This window comes from Parambassis ranga, chromosome 15 (assembly GCF_900634625.1).
Source record: "Parambassis ranga chromosome 15, fParRan2.1, whole genome shotgun sequence".
Taxonomy (NCBI): Eukaryota; Metazoa; Chordata; class Actinopteri; family Ambassidae; genus Parambassis; species Parambassis ranga.
The window spans coordinates 6,245,197-6,263,032 of NC_041035.1; the positions used below are offsets into that span (position 1 = coordinate 6,245,197).

A 17,836-nucleotide genomic window follows, 5' to 3' on the forward strand; every position below is an offset into this window, starting at 1 on the left:
CTGGTGGTAACACCTGCAGAGACTTGTACATACTGATTCCAGGTAGTTTCTGCAAAAACACTGAAGGAGATGTGACCATCAGCGTTTAACTCTTTTACAGTTTTTTCTGATTGCTTAAACACTATCAATGATTCTTATAGCACAATTTTTAAAACTATTAATAGTTATAGCAAAATCACTCACTGAGTTTGCAAAACTAAAAGCAGAAAAACTGCTTTACACTCAGTTTGCACTTTTGTAACACACAATTTGCAATTGTATAAATATAATCCACTGCACAGCATCTTTTTGCGGAACTGTAAACACAACTCACTGCTTTACACACAATTTCCAAATGATCAACACACTCCTAGTAAAACTACACACATTCATGGCTGGTATTTACACTATTTTGCCAACTGTCTGGCTACACTGTCACATGTGAGAACTGTTTTACATCATTAGTTCACTTTGCAATCAGCATGAGCTCTGTAAATAAGACACAGGTAAGCTTCAGTGTGGAGAACAATGGAGGGAGAAGAAGACTGAGAAGAGTGAGAATTAGAGGAGGATGAGGACATGAGGAAGCAGGACGAACAGGAGGAGGACGAAGACTAGGAGGTGAATTTAGAGGAAGAGGACGAGGAGGTGAAGAGGAAGGAGGAAGAGTAAGAAGAAATAGAATTACTGATGTGATTGGAGCTACAATAGTGGATCATGTGATCAACCATGGAATGACCCTGAGGGAAGCTGGACAACGGGTTCAGCCTGAGCCGCTACACTGTAACAAGCATCATAAGGACATATTGATGAGAATGGGTTAGTACAGTTCCCTCACACTAAGTTTTGTAGGTGTACCATACTCTAATGAGAAAAACAACAATACTGTACATGTAAAACTGAAACTGTTACTCCACAGAATTACTAGACATCCAGCATCTGGAAGGAGGCATGCGAGGATATGGACCAGGCATCATGTCAGGCCTGGATACGGCACTCCAGGAGACATGTTCCCCGGTGCCTTGGACTAGAAGACATTGCATGTGACGTTGATGAAATTCTGTGGCCGGACCCAGAGAGACAATGAGACTGATTTTCTCTCTCTCTCTCTCTTTCAGTGAAATTGTATGTTTTCTTGTGTTTGTGTTGATGTGTGTGAATAAACATTCATACTTGAAATTTGAATCCCTGTGTGTTTATAGAACTATTTATGACAAAAGTTTGACCTCACATGGACAGACCTTGTGCACAGAGAAAGCTAAAGCCAGATGTGTTTTCAGTTAATACCATCAGTGTGTAGTTGGCACATTGTGTGCTTAGTAATATGATGGTTTGTGTTAACTGTTTGGTACAAAAATACCATTTTTACAAAGGTTTGAAGAGTTAAGCAAGATGTATTAGCTTTTGCAAAAGATCTACAATGTTTTGCTGATTTGGTGTAAGGTTTTTTTATTTGTGTGTAGGGTTTTCACAAATAGCCAATAGTTACAGAAATGTGCTTAAGCAATCAGAAAAAAACTGTAAATAGGTTTCTCCACCCTTGAGGACTTGATAACATGCAGCCTTTGAGGGTCTGCTTCAGAACCCTGACCCACCACTAACACCTTCTGTCACTTCAGGTCTCTATGGTATGTGAGAGACAAAATGCAAATGACACAGACTGGTTCTTTTTGCCTCAGGTCTTGCTGTATTTACCCATTCATCACGACATCTGTGCTTCACAAAAGCCACAGTTGTCTTTGTGTATATGTGTTTGCTGGCCTCCATTTTTTTTTGTCCGACATTGTTAGGCATTTGTAAAGTCTGAAGAAGGGTGATGAGGTCAGAGGCTTTTGTAGCATTTCGTCGACAAAATAAAAAGTTAACATTTAAATATTGATATGTGCTCTAAAGCTGCAACAATTATCCAAAGAATGGACGTTGGAAACTCTTAGGCTGAAAAAAGGAACTTTTTGTAAACATTGATTGATCCATCAATCAATAATGAAGTGCTTCATTGCCTGATATATATGGCTGTTTCAGTTTCACATTTAGCTGTATATTATTCTGCTGAGGACTAATCTGAAGAGTGTTGAAGTAGCCATCACTGTAACCTTTCGTGTGAAAATGTGTGATTTGGATGTGACATTTTAAATCTATGAAGAAGAACAAGGTTATTTTTCACATAGTGCTTTAAAGAACTGCGGTTTATTTTTGGAACTAATTTTTTCCTAAAACTCACCTGGGCACATTGTTAGGATGCTTTCGCATGCACACACCCCATTGACTTCCTATATAAAGTCAGACATCACTTCACTGACAGGACTTTCCTGCTTGTACACTGAACAGCTAAGGTAAGCTGTTTACGCTCTCTTTGTTTCCTGATAGATCTCTTAACATGTTAGGTCTGAGCTGTGCTGTGAATCAATGTGTGTGTGTGTCTCTTGTAGAAAATGAAAGCTCGGATTCTGATCCTGCTTCTTGCTCTATGTCTGGTCGCGATGGAGGTGAAGTCTGAGACCTCTGAACACTCCTCCTCTGAACACTCCTCCTCTGAACACTCCTCTGAAGGTATACGAGCTGACAACTAGAGCAGCACTGACTTTAAAGTCTGAGGATTTGGGTCTGATGGTGTCCTTTCTCACAGTGATCCCGGAGGATAAAATCCTGGATAGTCTGCTGGGGAAGGAGTCGATGACCCAGAAGCCAGATGTGAAGAGGCAAAGACATGAGAATCTTCCTTAACCATTAAGGAGGTGTGGAACTTTCTTTGAGCATGTGTGAAAGAAGCGTAGTCTATTAAAGCTACTGAGCAGTAATCTGTCATTACCAGTTTTATGAAGGAATATTATCAATATTATTCTTTTCAGTGGGTCACTACAGTTCTCTTACTTGTTTACCTGATCTTACACCTTCTTAAATCAATCATATTAATGGATGCAGTTATAAGTTTAAAACTTTTTAAAGCATCATTGTTCCATGCTGTGTTTAATTAACTTTTTGTTTTTCTAATTGCAGGACATCTGTAAGAGCCCCCACATGTAGCTTCTGTTCCTTCAGTTACAGCATGACGAATCAATAAATACAGCATTCAAACTTGTGTGTCTGTGTCGATTTTGTTTTAACTGCAAAATTGGGAATGCACTTGGACCACAAACTGGACTGGAGTAAGAACGTGGACACTGTGTACAGGAAGGGCCTTTCTGAGGCAGCTGAGGTCCTTCAACATCTGCAGGATGATGATGAGGATGTTTTATGAGTCTGTGGTGGCCAGTGCCATCATGTATGCTGGTGTCTGCTGGGGCAGCAGTCTGAGGGTGAGGGACATCAACAGACTCAACAGAATCATCAGGAAGGCGGCCATGTTGTAGGAGAGGAACTGGACTCTCTGACAGAGGTGTGTCATAGGAGGATGTTGTCCAAAATAAAAACTATACTGGACCGTCCCTCTCACCCGCTCCACACTGTGCTGACCAGCTACAGGAGCTCGTTCAGCAACAGACTCCGACTCCCACAATGCACCACTGAGTGACACAGGAAGTCATTCCTGCCTGTCTCAATCAAACTACTGAACTCTGAACTGTAACAGTCACTCAGACACTGTACATCCATACTGGTACATTCATGTCCTGCTCTTTACTATGTAAAGGTACAGGTAACAACTCAGGGATTTAAATGCTGTCTAGGTATTTAGATATTTAGTATATATTTCTATTTCATTTCAATTATCCTTTTCTTCTTTGTGTCTGTAACAAACCAGAATTTCCCCTTGGGGATTAATAAAGTAATTCTGATTCTGATTCTGAAAATGTACAAGCAAACAAGAAGAGAGAAACCATCTGGACAGTGACAGTTTTGCAATGGAGAGAGGCTATGTAAGAGATAGAGATATTTGACTATAAGGGACCGTCCGGATATATCTTCCTTCCTTAAGTCCTAAACTGTTTGACTTAAACAAGGCTTTTTATATGACACATACCCAAATGGGGCTGGAGCCTATCCCAGCTATCTAAAAGTGAGAGGTGGAGTGCATCCTGGACAGGTCACCAGTCCATCACGGGGCAACATACACATACAAACGCTGGTAAATGTGCACCTTTAAGTGTACTTTTTTTAAAATGAAAAAAACATAAATAAGTGATTATTTTCCATGTTACTGAGCTGTTATCGTGACTTGGCAGTCTCTCACTTACATACACTTACATCACATCCTTATGCTTGTGTGTATGCTGCGTGGGTATAATGATCATATGAATTGAAATTACCTTGAAAATAATTACTGTACCTGTGATGCACCTGGGCCGTCATGTCACCAACCTGTTTTCTGTTACCCATGTTAGCTGTGAGAGGTTGCAGCAGGAGTTTCACTGCAGCATTAAGGATGTTTCCAGTCTTCTGTTGCTCCTTAGAAGAAACATGTTTCTTGGCATTAATTTCAAAATAAGCATAAAAAAACAATCCTTTTCATATGTTCTGTTTGCACCACATTAAACAGGGGAAAATTGGTGTTATTCAGCATATTACTTAATTCATTTTGTACGTCCCTTCACAAATACACATGTAGACCTAGAAAAGCAGAACTACTTTCAATTGAGTGCAACTTGTGCATGGCTTCAAGGCTGTTTTATAGATGATGATGATGATGATGATTATTATTATTATTATTTTAAGCCAAGTGATTACATCAGAACAATCTGTATCTGCATAGTTTGTGTGACCTGACTCCTCATTGTCTTGAGCACTTCCCCCTCTTGTGGCCTGATCGTGTAAGTGCACACACGAATCATAATATCACTGTGTAAATGTTTAGAAATAAAAGGAAAAATAAGAAATAGGTCTAGTTCTCATCAAACAGGAAACAAAGTGACGTAATGTGTGTCTGCTGTTGTGTTACAGACCCACACAGCTGTCAGCGGCGGCTCCTCCATCAGTCTGCTGAAGGTCTTGGGGCTGCCATGTGACCCGTGAGCCGAACCCCGGTCAGAATGTCACCCGTCATTTGTAGCATGCGTCTCGGTAAAGCGACACCCCCTCGGCCTCGGTGCTGTCCAACCGAGCCGCAACACGTCGACCTCACTGAGCGGAGGTCTCCCCCTCCGTTTAAATTCAGCCCGTGTTGTCAGCTGCAGTTTCACCGGTGATCGGAGAGTTTAAAGCGGGGGAACAACATGCGCTCCTTAGCGGGACTAGCTGCCATCGTGGCGGCGGCAAGCGTCTACCTCTACCTGCTGTCCACGCATCTTCCCCCGGGACCAAAGCAGCTGCAGGCGGCCTCCGAGGGCGAAGACGACGGAGTCGAGGAGTACAGGTTTGTGACTTTCTGCAAACTTTTAATCAATACAGTACAATGTAGAAAGAAACTATGACTCAAATGATTCCTTTTGTGACTTTTTGTCAAATTAACTATAGCTACACTGAATTTCATTCATTTTCTGTGGGTTAGAAGTGATGGCAAAACTTACACACACAACAGCCTTAACAACAACATTTACATGTCTTACACAGAAGTGTACTCTTACTAGTTATTTCTAGTAAAAATATATATATATAATTAAATAAAAACAAAACTATATATGCTTTTATGTAGCAGAACATTTCCACTTCCCCACCTTTTCATCCATGGGGGTTCCCCCTGACCCTCAGATTAGAAACCAGTCCACCAGTGACACACAACCAGTGTTTACCTTCCTCTCTCCCAGTGCATGCTGGGAAACAGGGAGGGAATCAATTTACCATTTAAGTGAGGCATATTTGATTTGACTTGTTTTTCTAAAGTTTTAATTATACTTTTAAGCATCATTATTAATCAGAAAAGATTTTTGTGCTGATTAATTGTGAAATTTATAAACACACATTTTCAAATCAGTATAGCACTAAATATCAAAAGTGTGAATATTATTACATCATTCACTCTTCTTAAGTACATACTGGTCTTATCACATTACTCTTCAGCATGTGTGTGTGTGTGTTTCTATTTTTTCAGTGTGTGTCTATGTGTCTTGAAAGTGGTATGTTGCAATGTGCTGGGCAGTTGAATGTGAGGTTGTCTAGGGATGATAGAATAACGCCAACCAAGACAGTCTGAAGCCAGGGCTCGTGTGTGTGTGTGTGTGTGTGTGTGTGTGTGTGTGTGTGTGTGTGTACACAAGTCATTAAAAGATGACATGAGTGCAGCCAGTGAAACTAAATTGTGGTTATACGGTATGTCATGTGTGTATGTGCGTGCTAATCACAAGGAGGCCAGTACAAAACAGTGGGTGTAAAATTAAACAGGTTATTAATGTTAAATAACAGGTCATTAATGTTATATTAATATGTTATTTAAATGAATATTTTTTACTGCTGTACAACACAAATGAAATGTTGACGTTTCTTATTTAAAGCTTTGGTTGCTTTTGCTGTTTTAAGGCATTAAACCATAACAAGACCTAGCTTTATGTTACAATACAGTGACTTTAGTCTTTTTCCACTTGAGTAAACAGTTGACTCCTGTGTGTCTGTGTGTGTGTGTGTGTTCGTGTCTCACGAGATTCCACATAACCGAATTTAAAAGTGCCCACGATGACACATTTCCCTCCTTAAATACTGAACATGTACAGTTTCATGTATCTGAGCGCTTATCAACCGCCTGACCAATGACAAAGCAGAATATTTGTCAACTGACCAATTGGAACAAGGCATGTTGACTGTCCGAGCAGGTGGTGGAGGAAGCCGGCATCTTGAGTTTCAATAGGGGGATTTTGGTTTGTGTGTGTGAGTTTAAGTGTCTTCCTACCCTCTGCTAAAGTCTGCAGGCAGTGTCGCTATTTCTGTCCTTCAATCAGAGATATCCTGTTACACACACGCGCACACACACACACACACGAATGATCCTTCTGCTTACTGTTATATCAATTCCATTCTATGCTCTTTATAAACCTCATGTTGTGTTTACAGAGGGGTTTCACTGAGATATATTTCAGTCCTTGTGATGTACTGTCCTGCAGATATTTTTGGCTTTTAGTGCTAAAAGTTTGGACATTAACCTCTGACCCCTTCAGCTGCTGAATCAATACAGTCTTGTGGTGCTCAGAAGTGTTTTAAAAAGTAATTCTGACAACAGAAACAGCTTTTTCACACTCAGAAACACCGTTAACTACTCCAACCCACTGACCCTTCTTTAGATACCAGATAAGACTCAGGAAATGTTACATACCATAAACATGACTTGTAGTGGATCATCCTCGTGTCGGAGCATCTTTGGTAACAGCCAGGTGGCTGACCAAAGGCATTCTGGGATATCAGAGTCTAAAGGAGAAGTGACCGAGTCAGTCTGTGTGTATGGGCTGATGGACGTGCATTGGTTTTTAAAGCCTTGGTTTATTCTGTATTTTTTTTTTTTACTTGGTTATCTTCTTATTTCCAACCAGGCTGAAGTTCCCGTCGGACCTGGATGAGCTGCGTCAACTCGCAGAGATGCTGAAGTTCTACAAAAGAGAACACCATGGCTACGTTCTGCTACTGTACTGCAGCGCCTACCTGTATAAACAGTCTTTCGCCATACCTGGCTCCTCCTTCCTGGTGAGACACAAACTGTGCTGTGTGTTATATTTAAAGTGAATCATTTCTAGAAAGTCGTCTTACCTTCCCTTCCTTCAGAACCTGTTGGCTGGTGCCATATTCGGGCCCTGGGAGGGTCTGATGTTGGCCTGCCTGCTCACCACTTCAGGCTCCACATTCTGCTTCCTGCTGTCGTCAGCATTTGGAAAGCAGCATGTGGTTAAGCTGTTCCCTCAGAAGGTGGCGCTGCTGCAGAAGAAGGTAGCCATGCTTGTCCCCACTTCCTATAAGTGAAATGAAAACACACATTGCCTCTTATTTTTCCATTTTTTTGTGGTTCTTTTCTCTCTCATTATCTCTCTTCCTCTTCTTCTTTCCATCAGTGTGAGGAAAATCGTAGCAGTTTATTCTTCTTCCTCCTTTTTCTCCGCTTCTTCCCTATGACTCCTAACTGGTTCCTTAACATCACCTGTCCTGTCCTCAACATCCCTATGCCCATTTTCTTCTTTTCTGTGTTCATAGGTGAGATCACACAACATACATGAAACAGAAACCCATTGGAAAATAGTGCTCACTCTGCTGCCGCTCTCTCCTCCAGGTTTGATCCCCTACAACTTCATTTGCGTCCGTACGGGCACCCTCCTCTCCGAGATCTCCTCCATGGATGACATCTTCTCCTGGGGGACGCTGGCTCAGCTCCTGGCCATCGCAGTCATGGCTCTCGTACCCGGAGCGCTGATCAAACAGTACAGCAAATCTCACCTCAAGGTGGATGGCTTGGACAGTAATGGAAGCGGTCCATCTTTAACCCAGCAGGACCGGAAAAGACAATGATTGTCTGGTAAAAGTGGACTTAATTGCAACTGCGATGGAGGAAACACACTCCACTGGTAGGCATGTGACCTTTGATCCACTCCAGGCTTATGACTTCAGTAAGGTCACACCAGAGGCTCGTCATACTTATGGCATAATCTGTTCTGAACTTTTCTTCTGATCATGTTAGTTTCCAAAAAATGTCTCAGTACTACCGGTACTTGCACACACAGCTAATATTTTAGAGGAGATGGGGCCTTAAATGTCTTCCATCCCTAATGGTTGTTTTACAAGGTGCTGAATAGTTGATATCCTGCAGAACTGATAAGGATTTGTGTCACAGGATGTGACCTTATTTATATAACGTGTTGGTGCTTAGTCAAACACTGATTGTGTATAGTGCCTTAAAGTTTGAGCTTCACTGTAAAAGATCCCCTTATTTATTATTTATGTATTTTAGCACTGTGGTGAGTACAAAAAGCTTTAAAACTAAACACCGAGAGCTTCAGAGAAATCTGTTTAATCTGGTTTGTATGTTTACTCACTAAGTCCACTGTCAGTGTAGCTCAGTGTGAAAATGTCATTTTTATTTTCAATTGTTTCATTAAAGCACTTACACACGTGTCTTAATGTGCAGTGAGAGGTGTGATCTTCTCTGGAAGGAAAGACATACTGTCTGTATTAGCGGTTGTTCACCTAACTGATAAAAAACTAAACTTTTATTACTTTAACTTTAATTACAATCTGTTGTGCAGGATAAGAAAAACACACACGAGGCCTTCCACACACACACACGACCACGTCATTTGATTTCATCCAAGGTTTTTACCAGAGTGTGGTGCTGCACTGTGTCTCAGTTTGATTGATTGTACTTTTGATTCCCAAGAGGAGAAAGTCTAGTAAATAGTCTTAAATTTTGTTTTGAGAAGGAGTTTGCTCCTAATTCAGGTGCAGGTTGCTGCAGAAAAGCTGTTTACTACTCTGGATTGTCTACCAGGGATTTTATGATGATATGATTTTTTTTTCTAGACCGTATACACATAGTATTTTTGATATATTGTAACTTGGTGGACTACAGTTTCAAATATTCAAAGTGCTGTCACATAATTCTGTCTACCTATATGACAATAACAGAGATATGTATTTGCTCAGTTTTAGTCTTACATTGTTTTGATGTGAAATATGTTGCTTTAGGCTTTAAAGGGCTTTGTGTGTTTAGAGGAAGATTTAGTTTCCTTTTTGACCAAAAATAAAAAGAAAGAAAACCTATTCAGATGTCTGAAGTCTTTGTTTTAGTCCATTCATTTAAAATTAATCAATTCCAAAATGTTCATTTATTTTTGTTTTTTTAACTGGGGAGCTTCTATAATTTCCTACACAGTAACTGCTGGTGTAAGGACAAAGTAAAATGCAGGATGGATGCATACAGTAGGTTTATTTGTGCCTTGTGCTATGGTCAAACAGTCATTGACCCTGATTGACTTACAGCAAAACACTTAAACATCCACACATCTCTCCTGGACCTTCTCAGTTCTTTGCTACACAAACAAACACACAGAAACTCTGTTTAGTTCATGCAGACACACACATATACTTCTTCACATTGGCAAGCACTCTGAAAAAAAAAATCACATCTGTATCAGCTTAGTAAACAGAAGGACCTGATTTGAATTGCATGGACTGGTATGACATCTGCTGGCAGAGGGAGATAGTAATATATGCACCTGTAAGTGTGTGAGATGGGAGAAAATACTGAAAATACATTCAGACATTATACTCCAGGTTTAAAAAAAGAAAAAAAACATGATAATTGAAGCATCATTTAAGCATGAACGTCAGTGTGGTCATCATGTGCATATATCACCATCCATGTCTTCATTAATGTTGCCAACAGACTGTAAACTTCATAATAATCACATTACAAATCAGCAGCAACCTAACAGGCAAAGAAGAGCTGTAAACAGGTAAATAGGGGCTTTGTGTACAATGTACTGTGTGATAATCTATGACTGGGGAAATAAAATAACTACATCTGGACTACAATTGTGTCTGTCAGCCTCATCAACACAGATAGAGAGCTTCAAACACAGATGTGTAGTCACAGTAGCTGCATGCTTTTTTGACACAGGTTCAACTCAGTGGTGAGTCTTACTGGCTAAGCTAGTGCCAGTTTTGGCTGGAAAGGCATCTGTACTCATTTTCCATTTATTTATACATCCCATTAATGGAAACACCAACGATTCCAACCCAAAGCCAACCAAGAAAACTCCAGACAGCAGACTTCTGCTGACCTATCCTGGCTGTTACAGAGGATTTATGGGGAAGAATGGCAATACTGAAGATGACATATGTTGCCCTGAACAACCTAGAGTCAAGGTGTCTGAGACATACCGTGGTTCTTTCCGTCTATAAAAATATAAATGTTAAACCATTTCTCAATGACAGAATGCCGTCTCTTTAACAGATCAATAAAGCTGGCCAACTTACCCATGTCTGAGAGTTTTAGTAATGAGATCAGTGCCAAACAAATGTTTTGCACAGATTGTTTCAACACAATGACAAGATTTAAAGATAACAAACATCTTCTGCAGCAGCATTACAAGACAAATATTCAGTGAGTTGCATAATTTGAAAAGATATAACAAATGCTGTTATTCAATCAGTGCAAATGTTTCAGTGCTGAGCAGAAGTCTGTACTGCTCCGAGTCATGCAAGAGGTCAGCACAGACCAGAGTGGTTAAAAGACACAACGTGCAAATAATAAAATACCAGCATATCAGGCAGGTTTCATGTCATCTAAAAGAAAACATGACAATGTAAAACAGATAGGATGTGATATGAGCAACCCTAACAACTGCTCTGACTGTCTTCCCACCACTGGCCCTTCAATGTCACTTTAATATTATTTAAGGATGACAGGCAGATGAATGGCAAGTTATCCTGCAAAATATACATATACAAAAATGATCCTTGTAAAAGAATCCACTGACTCAAAGGAAAAAAAAACACTTTTCTGTTACACATGGGACCTGTGATTCACTCCTGATCAGATCTCAGAGGGACTTTGAATAAAAAGCTGTTATTCAAAGCCATGTGAGTACAGAAAAACAAACTTAAATACTTGGTCTGACACAAGGAGAGATCCAGTACCAGCAGGGGGTGTGTTTTCTCAAATTATGACATGTCTCCCAAGAGGCTTCAAATGTAGGCATGTATGAAGCATATCAGCAGGTGTCTCTAGTAATTAACATCTTGGCCACAATGTGAAGCAGAACTGTGTCAATTGCCTTCCAAAGTAGTCCTAGATTTTTTGGAGTCAGTAGTAGGCACTTTTTTTTGGTACACCACCACAGATTTTGCTGTTTGGTAAACTAAGCTTCTCTCCTGCTCTCTCATGGTGTGGTACCATCTCTGGATTGTGTGAAGTGGTACAGCAGGGTGGGTTCATCCCTAAAGCTGTGCTGGCCTGTGAAGTGCTCCAACACTCCTCCCTGCTGAAGACGAATGCCATAGAGCTGGGCCTCAGTTCGTCCTGCACATAGGCCTCGTTCCACCAACCAGTCCACCAAGTTACTGCCTCGAAAGACACACTCAAGATTGGTATGAAGATGTTGATGTGTCTGGTTAGCCTGCTGCTCCTCGGGCAGATCAGGGCTGGGAATATATTCCTGGGATTCAGCTGGATTCTGCGACACGTGGTTTGGTTGCTCCTGAAGGTTCTGATGCGTGTGTAGATTCTGGGACTGATGGGGTTGGGAATGTCTCAAATCTCCATTCTCCTCCTCTATCTCTTCACCAAACCTGTTACTATCAGAGGAAGGATTCACCTGTCGAAGCGTTCACACTCTCCCCTGAGCCACTAGAGGGTGAAGGTGAGGATAGGAAAGGGGGAATGGGCAGGCAAAGGAAAGCAGGAAAAAATAATGGAAATATGAGGGAAAGCAAGGAAAGGGTTAATAACCAAGAGAAAAGGTAAACAGTAGTTCAAAGGTGTGTTAGAATAAAAGGCAAGGAAAGCACCCAAGACTCACATCCTGCACAGGGGTGTTAGTGGAGGTTTTGTAGGATTGGTTAAATTAAATATTTATCATCAACATAAAAGAATAGACTCAACGGATAGAGAACCCCACTGCAGCAAAACAGATGAACAGGCAGATGCAACATGCAAAGATTCAGAAATCAAGGACGGACCGAAAGCTCCACCATCACCCTTTTCTTGTGCTTAAATCTAGTTTGATTATCCTTTGTATAGGAAGAATTTATACAACATGCAGATGACACTGAAGTAATTTGAAACAAATTGTATAGATGTGTGTTCCATTATGAAAATAAATGTATTACGTAACATGCCAATGCACTGACAAAAAACACATACAAACACAGAGTAGTAATCCTACCTGCGCGTGCGTACTATGTCTTGTAAACACTGGTCTTTGTGGTAACGGACAAACTGGGTACATGTGAGCCTGACCTCCTCTGGTACACCTGAGGGGCTCAGATCCTCACTGTCTCTGCCGTGCCACAAGCTGAGCAATCTAAAAATCAAAACAAAAACAACACATTGCTTTAGTGCTGATTTTATAACTCGGTCTCAAATTGCTCCAGAAATTGAGAACTCACCTCTTCTTGAAAGGCAAAATGATGAGGTGTCTGTCCAGACCAAAAATCCCAAAGGACAGGAATCCCTGGGATGAAGTATTTACAGTTGAACATATTTTTGCACTTGAATGATTACAATTAAATTACACATCGCAGTGGTACCTGTCCATAGTTTGCCACAGCACAGAAGAACTGTAGCTCGAGGTAAAGCCTTCCCGGATCTTTGTTAAACAACCACCACAGACAGCTGGACAGGTTCTATGTACAGTCAGAGACATTCAGCACTCAGACATTATTAACAAAATATGGTGGGTTCAACTTCATAAACAACCTGTTGTATTTCATTCTTACCGCGAGCAAACTGACGATGAGCAACAGACAGAGCAGCACGTGTCTCACAGTCTGTTTATCATCAGTGGATGGAGGTGGCCCAGGTGGAGGCAGATTCAGCGGCTGCTCTGACGAGGAAGAACTCTGTGGCAGCCCATCACACAGCGCCCCACTGAGGCCTAGAGAGGAAAAGATAAATTAATCTGTGTTACTGCTAAAATCCCATGTTATTATACAGACTATATATAATATTAATATATAGTCAACTACTAATATGTGTTGCCTTGATTTAGATTATTTGATTTAGGTTCATCTTTATTTGACCATAAATTAATCCTTTATTTTTTCAAAGTGTATTATATTATATCTTGCCTAACACTTCACACACACATATACATATAGTGATAATAGTCATAATCCACGAGGAATTGGATGTAAAATCATATATGTTGTACCTGTGCCATTTGTGTGCTCCCTTTGTGTGCTGGCTATCATGTCAGGCAACGTCTGAAGAGGTGAGAAACTGTGGAGATCTAACAGACGTTAAATCCCCTGATCAGTATTAAGTCCATTTTTAATTTTAACATTCAGTTTATGTCAACTCTGAAATAACTATGTTAGAAATGCAGATACAACCTGAGTTGATGCTGCAGGCAGGTGAATTTGCCATCTGTGTTTGTTGTTGTGGTGGTGGTGGTGGTGGATCCTCCAGGCCAGCAGGGGCCCTTGGCTCATCATTTAGCCCTGTTACAGCAGCCCTGCTAAGGGCCTGATAGCCACTCAGGTCCCTGTCTCCCTGGCTGAGACTCATCAGAGATAGTGCGCCAAGGACCAAGCTGACTGCAAGCACTACTGTAGAGCAGATTATCTGGTGTAGCAGAGAACAAAAACACTGGATGAATTAAACCTTTCTTTATTATGTGGTTTTGTTCCCAGCATGTGCTGTTCCAACCTGAGCTCTGCCATAGAAGAAGGCAGAGTCGATGGCGTCAGTCCTCTCTCCTAAGATCAGAAGACCCCCAACCATCAGGAAGGGAACCCTACACACACAGTAACATGTGATATTCATGTGAAACAAGTTTTAACTCTTTCATTTATACTGAAATTACTCATTTACTCTGAGGTGTGCTGACTTACCCCCAACCCAAAATCATGAAGACTCCTGGTCGGAGTCTCAGCAGATCATCTCTGTTAGTCAGAGCCAGGCAAAGAGGGATCAGACCTAAAAACAGAACAGAAACATACACATGCAATCACCAGTGTATGCACACTAACACAAAAACTGAGAAGCTTTTATCTACTCACCAGTCCAGATGTATGTACTGTACAGAGAGCCATAGAGCAAAGTGAAGGTGAGAATTTTTCCAAGTAAATTATCCTCTTGTTTCACCAAGAAGTTCCACAAGATCATGCTGACGCACACAAGGAACTGTTAAGGTGGAGAGTGAGGGTGAACACAAGCTGCTCAGTTAACAGAAACATAAAAATAAATAGATCTTTAAAATATCACATGCGATGTAATAAGGATTTCTGACCTGTGCCAGGAAAAGATTTAATGCAAAGAGGTGAGGAAGTCTGTTAAATTTTCGGCTGAGCAACATCACTGCTATGGTCCACACCTTGGAGAAGACACAGGTGCATGAAACTGTACATGTACATGTACATGTATATGTATATGTATATGTTTAATTACCCACACATATTTCAGCAACTTTCTAACAATTGCTGACACATACCCTAAGGTAATTAGCAGCCTTTATAGCACTTACCACATACCACTTACCAGTGCTATGAGGCTGATGATGCTGATGTTGAAGCTAACATTTTCCAGCTCTGTCACCAATGGGGTGGGGTCCATAAGCGGGATTGTCAGTAACCAGGCTGACACATACATGATCGGTGCAGACAGAAATGTACTGATTACCATTCCAGAGGTTACCTAAAGAACAGAAACAAACTTAAAGCCATGCAGTTTATCATTTTCAGAATCAGAATCAGAATCACCATAATCAGAATGTACCTTTACTACACAAGATTCACATTTGTAACCCCCTAAGTTTATACTTTAAACACTTCACAATGTTTGCTAACAGTTAACATAGCATGACTGCATTACTCACCACCTCTAACTCCATATTATAGTGTCCGGCATAGATGGCTACACTTGGCGCAGTTGGGAAGACTCCATATAAGAAAGCAAAATTGGACAAACTAGTGTGGTTGGCACTGCTGCTGTTCACTCCTATGTCCAGAATATCCACCATGTCTTTGCAGACCAGCGGCATCACCAGGCTGGAAGAACAACATCCCACCCCATCTGAGTAAATGTACATCACTCTTCCTCATTAAAACATTCATTCACTCTACCTCAGTATCACTTACAGTTTAGCTGTGATCAGAAGTATCAAGGCAACTCCAGTGTCTCTGGTTAGTTTTCTAAGCTGGCCGACCTGCCACAGAAACAGACAGCTGATAATAGGGAGAAGTAAAACAAATTATACTTTATTAATATAAAGAAACGGATAAGACTCACCATAGTGAGGCCAAGGTAAAACAATGCTGCTCCTCCAAAAGAGTTGGCTAACCCGTCTATGAACTCCGACAACACAGCAGGGATTCGCTGGCCCAACGCAAAGTGAGAGACGATACCCACTATCACCATGAACACTATTGGGTTCTTCAGCACCTGCAGAGGCAAGTCAAATACATTTACAGAAAACTCAAGTATGTAGCTATGAATCAATACACTTGGAGAAGAACCTGTATGCTGTGAGATACCTGTAAGATTACAATTCCTATGATGCCAAGAGTGCCGCGCTGCGGATGGCTGGCCTGCCTCCACCTCTGTACCTCACACAGAGCGAAGCCGATGGGATTGAGAAGCATGAGGGAGACAGGCGCGACCAAGTATATGTACTGGAGGTATTCGGGATATGTGCTCCGATACAAAGCCTCAACTAGAAAAGTGGAGAAACTGAGACATTAAGAAGGCTACATCCATTTTAATGAGGAATATACTGCATATCAGTGTTAGCATTCATTTTTTGTCCTACCTATTGGGTACCCCAAGGCAAAGTCATTACTCTGAGTAGCAAATATGGAGTACAGACCAGCCTTGCTGTATCTGTTCTCTGGCCCAGCCACCATCAGTGTCAGCACACATACCAGCACAAACACTGTCACCTATACACAGGACAGAAGGGATGGAGGTCAGGGTATTTGTTTTAATTCACTTTTAGGTCACTCCACAAGGGCTTAACATCAGACAAATAAGTGCATAAAAATTGTGTGCAACAGACCAGAAACAAACCTTTGCAATCAGGACGCTCCAGAGAAATGCCCATATGACATTTCCAAAGTCTAACAGCACCATGTTTTTAAAGAGTAGAGCTGGAAGAGCAAACTTTGACACAAAGTTCCCTAAACCCTTCGCCTGGCTCTCTGTGATGATATCGGCCCTGGAGGACGGAAAGGAAGACGCACATAAGAGTCACTGAAAATAAATACTAATTCAAACAGTTGCTTTCTCTTGAACTTACCTGCCAGCTATATAGCCACACATAATGATACCAAAGCATTCAAGGAGTGCTGGGAACAGTTTGTCAATGGACATGTGGGGTCCCGCAGCAGAACCTGCCAGCATGTTATGAGAGATGTTCTTCCCATGGATCAGCACAAAGTTGTTAGTAGTCTCCATGGTGGTGACACGACCGGTGACAAACAGCTATCTGGGGGGAGGAAAGACAAGAATGGAGCACCAGACATATAATGATAAAAGGCAAACAATGACTCACAATCTTCCCTTTCCTGTACAGGTAATAATAATGGCTCATTATATGTGAGAAGATGATGGTCGTAGTTTAGACTCAAGTCTTTTCAGGGTGTCTATAATCTACAGTCAGTATAGCTTACTGTTAGCTAAGCTAGCAGTCAACTCACCCTGTTTGATTCAGCGACAAGAAATGACTTCAGTACAATATCTACACTGTAACAATGTCTAAAACGTTCACGTTAAACTGCATAAGAGGCTAATTGCCTGCTGGCCGCTAGTGCTAGCATACAGTAGGTGCATGCTAAAAACAAATGGGAGGGCGAGGTACGCTTTACCTTCCACATCTGGCTTGAGTTCATTTATTATTCATGTAAATAATGTATTGCTTACCTCCGAATCTTTAGACAACCATCTTTACCTCGTATGCGTAATATTCAAAAGCCTTGTTTGGCACATAAGCCTTTGTTTTGGTCGTTTCTGTTTGAGACAAGCTTCGCTTCTGAATCTGACAGCTGCCGCTAGTAGCAACGCCCTGAAAGTGACTGACAGACACTCCAGCCAATCATTGGTGAGATACGTTGTTCGCGCCAAGTGTGATTGGACAAATGAAGTGCGGCGTGATGCTGCGTCACTTGAGGGGGGGACCGACCAAATCTATGGACCTCGAAGCTTGTTATGAGTTAATGGGTTATGTTGAGAGGCAGCAAAGGTGAAGATGGTTTAATTAAGTATATGTCTTTACCTCAGAAAGTTGCATACTGATACTACATAAGAAAAGGGTGATTGTGAGGACATCCGTTGAAACCAATACACAGCCATGTCAAT

General features: G+C 41.2%; 2 protein-coding genes and 2 long non-coding RNA genes across 6 annotated transcripts; 2 read left to right on the plus strand and 2 right to left on the minus strand.

Moving 5' to 3' along the window:
* The first annotated feature begins 2,296 nt into the window (after positions 1-2,296).
* On the plus strand, positions 2,297-3,054 carry LOC114447747 (uncharacterized). Its single transcript, XR_003671859.1, has 4 exons — positions 2,297-2,312; positions 2,409-2,529; positions 2,606-2,714; positions 2,977-3,054. It is a non-coding gene; the product is annotated as an uncharacterized LOC114447747 (long non-coding RNA).
* Positions 3,055-3,842: 788 nt separating this feature from the next.
* LOC114447746 (uncharacterized) lies at positions 3,843-5,655 on the minus strand. The gene is made up of 3 exons (XR_003671858.1): positions 5,568-5,655; positions 4,857-5,285; positions 3,843-4,362 (listed from the first exon to the last, which is right to left on the minus strand). It is a non-coding gene; the product is annotated as an uncharacterized LOC114447746 (long non-coding RNA).
* LOC114447745 (transmembrane protein 41A-B-like) lies at positions 5,100-9,579 on the plus strand. Its single transcript, XM_028424168.1, has 5 exons — positions 5,100-5,266; positions 7,368-7,518; positions 7,597-7,758; positions 7,881-8,019; positions 8,096-9,579. The coding sequence occupies exons 1-5, from the start codon at positions 5,127-5,129 to the stop codon at positions 8,329-8,331; spliced, it is 828 nt and encodes a 275-aa protein (XP_028279969.1). The 5' UTR covers positions 5,100-5,126; the 3' UTR covers positions 8,332-9,579.
* A 92-nt stretch (positions 9,580-9,671) lies between these two features.
* On the minus strand, positions 9,672-17,537 carry gpr155b (G protein-coupled receptor 155b). 3 transcript variants are annotated; one of them, XM_028424162.1, is made up of 20 exons: positions 17,402-17,537; positions 16,779-16,967; positions 16,550-16,697; positions 16,293-16,422; positions 16,018-16,196; positions 15,773-15,925; positions 15,622-15,689; positions 15,360-15,531; positions 15,023-15,178; positions 14,775-14,858; positions 14,545-14,668; positions 14,377-14,461; positions 14,192-14,279; positions 13,876-14,107; positions 13,695-13,772; positions 13,261-13,418; positions 13,072-13,167; positions 12,931-12,995; positions 12,708-12,845; positions 9,672-12,111 (listed from the first exon to the last, which is right to left on the minus strand). In XM_028424162.1, exons 2-20 carry the CDS (start codon positions 16,934-16,936, stop codon positions 11,703-11,705), a joined length of 2,721 nt encoding a protein of 906 aa, XP_028279963.1. In that variant the 5' UTR covers positions 16,937-16,967; positions 17,402-17,537; the 3' UTR covers positions 9,672-11,702. The 3 variants fall into 3 exon arrangements, with proteins under 3 accessions (XP_028279963.1, XP_028279962.1, XP_028279965.1); XM_028424161.1 differs by having other exon boundaries at positions 9,672-12,117; XM_028424164.1 differs by having other exon boundaries at positions 11,983-12,169.
* Between the last annotated feature and the right edge of the window lie 299 nt (positions 17,538-17,836).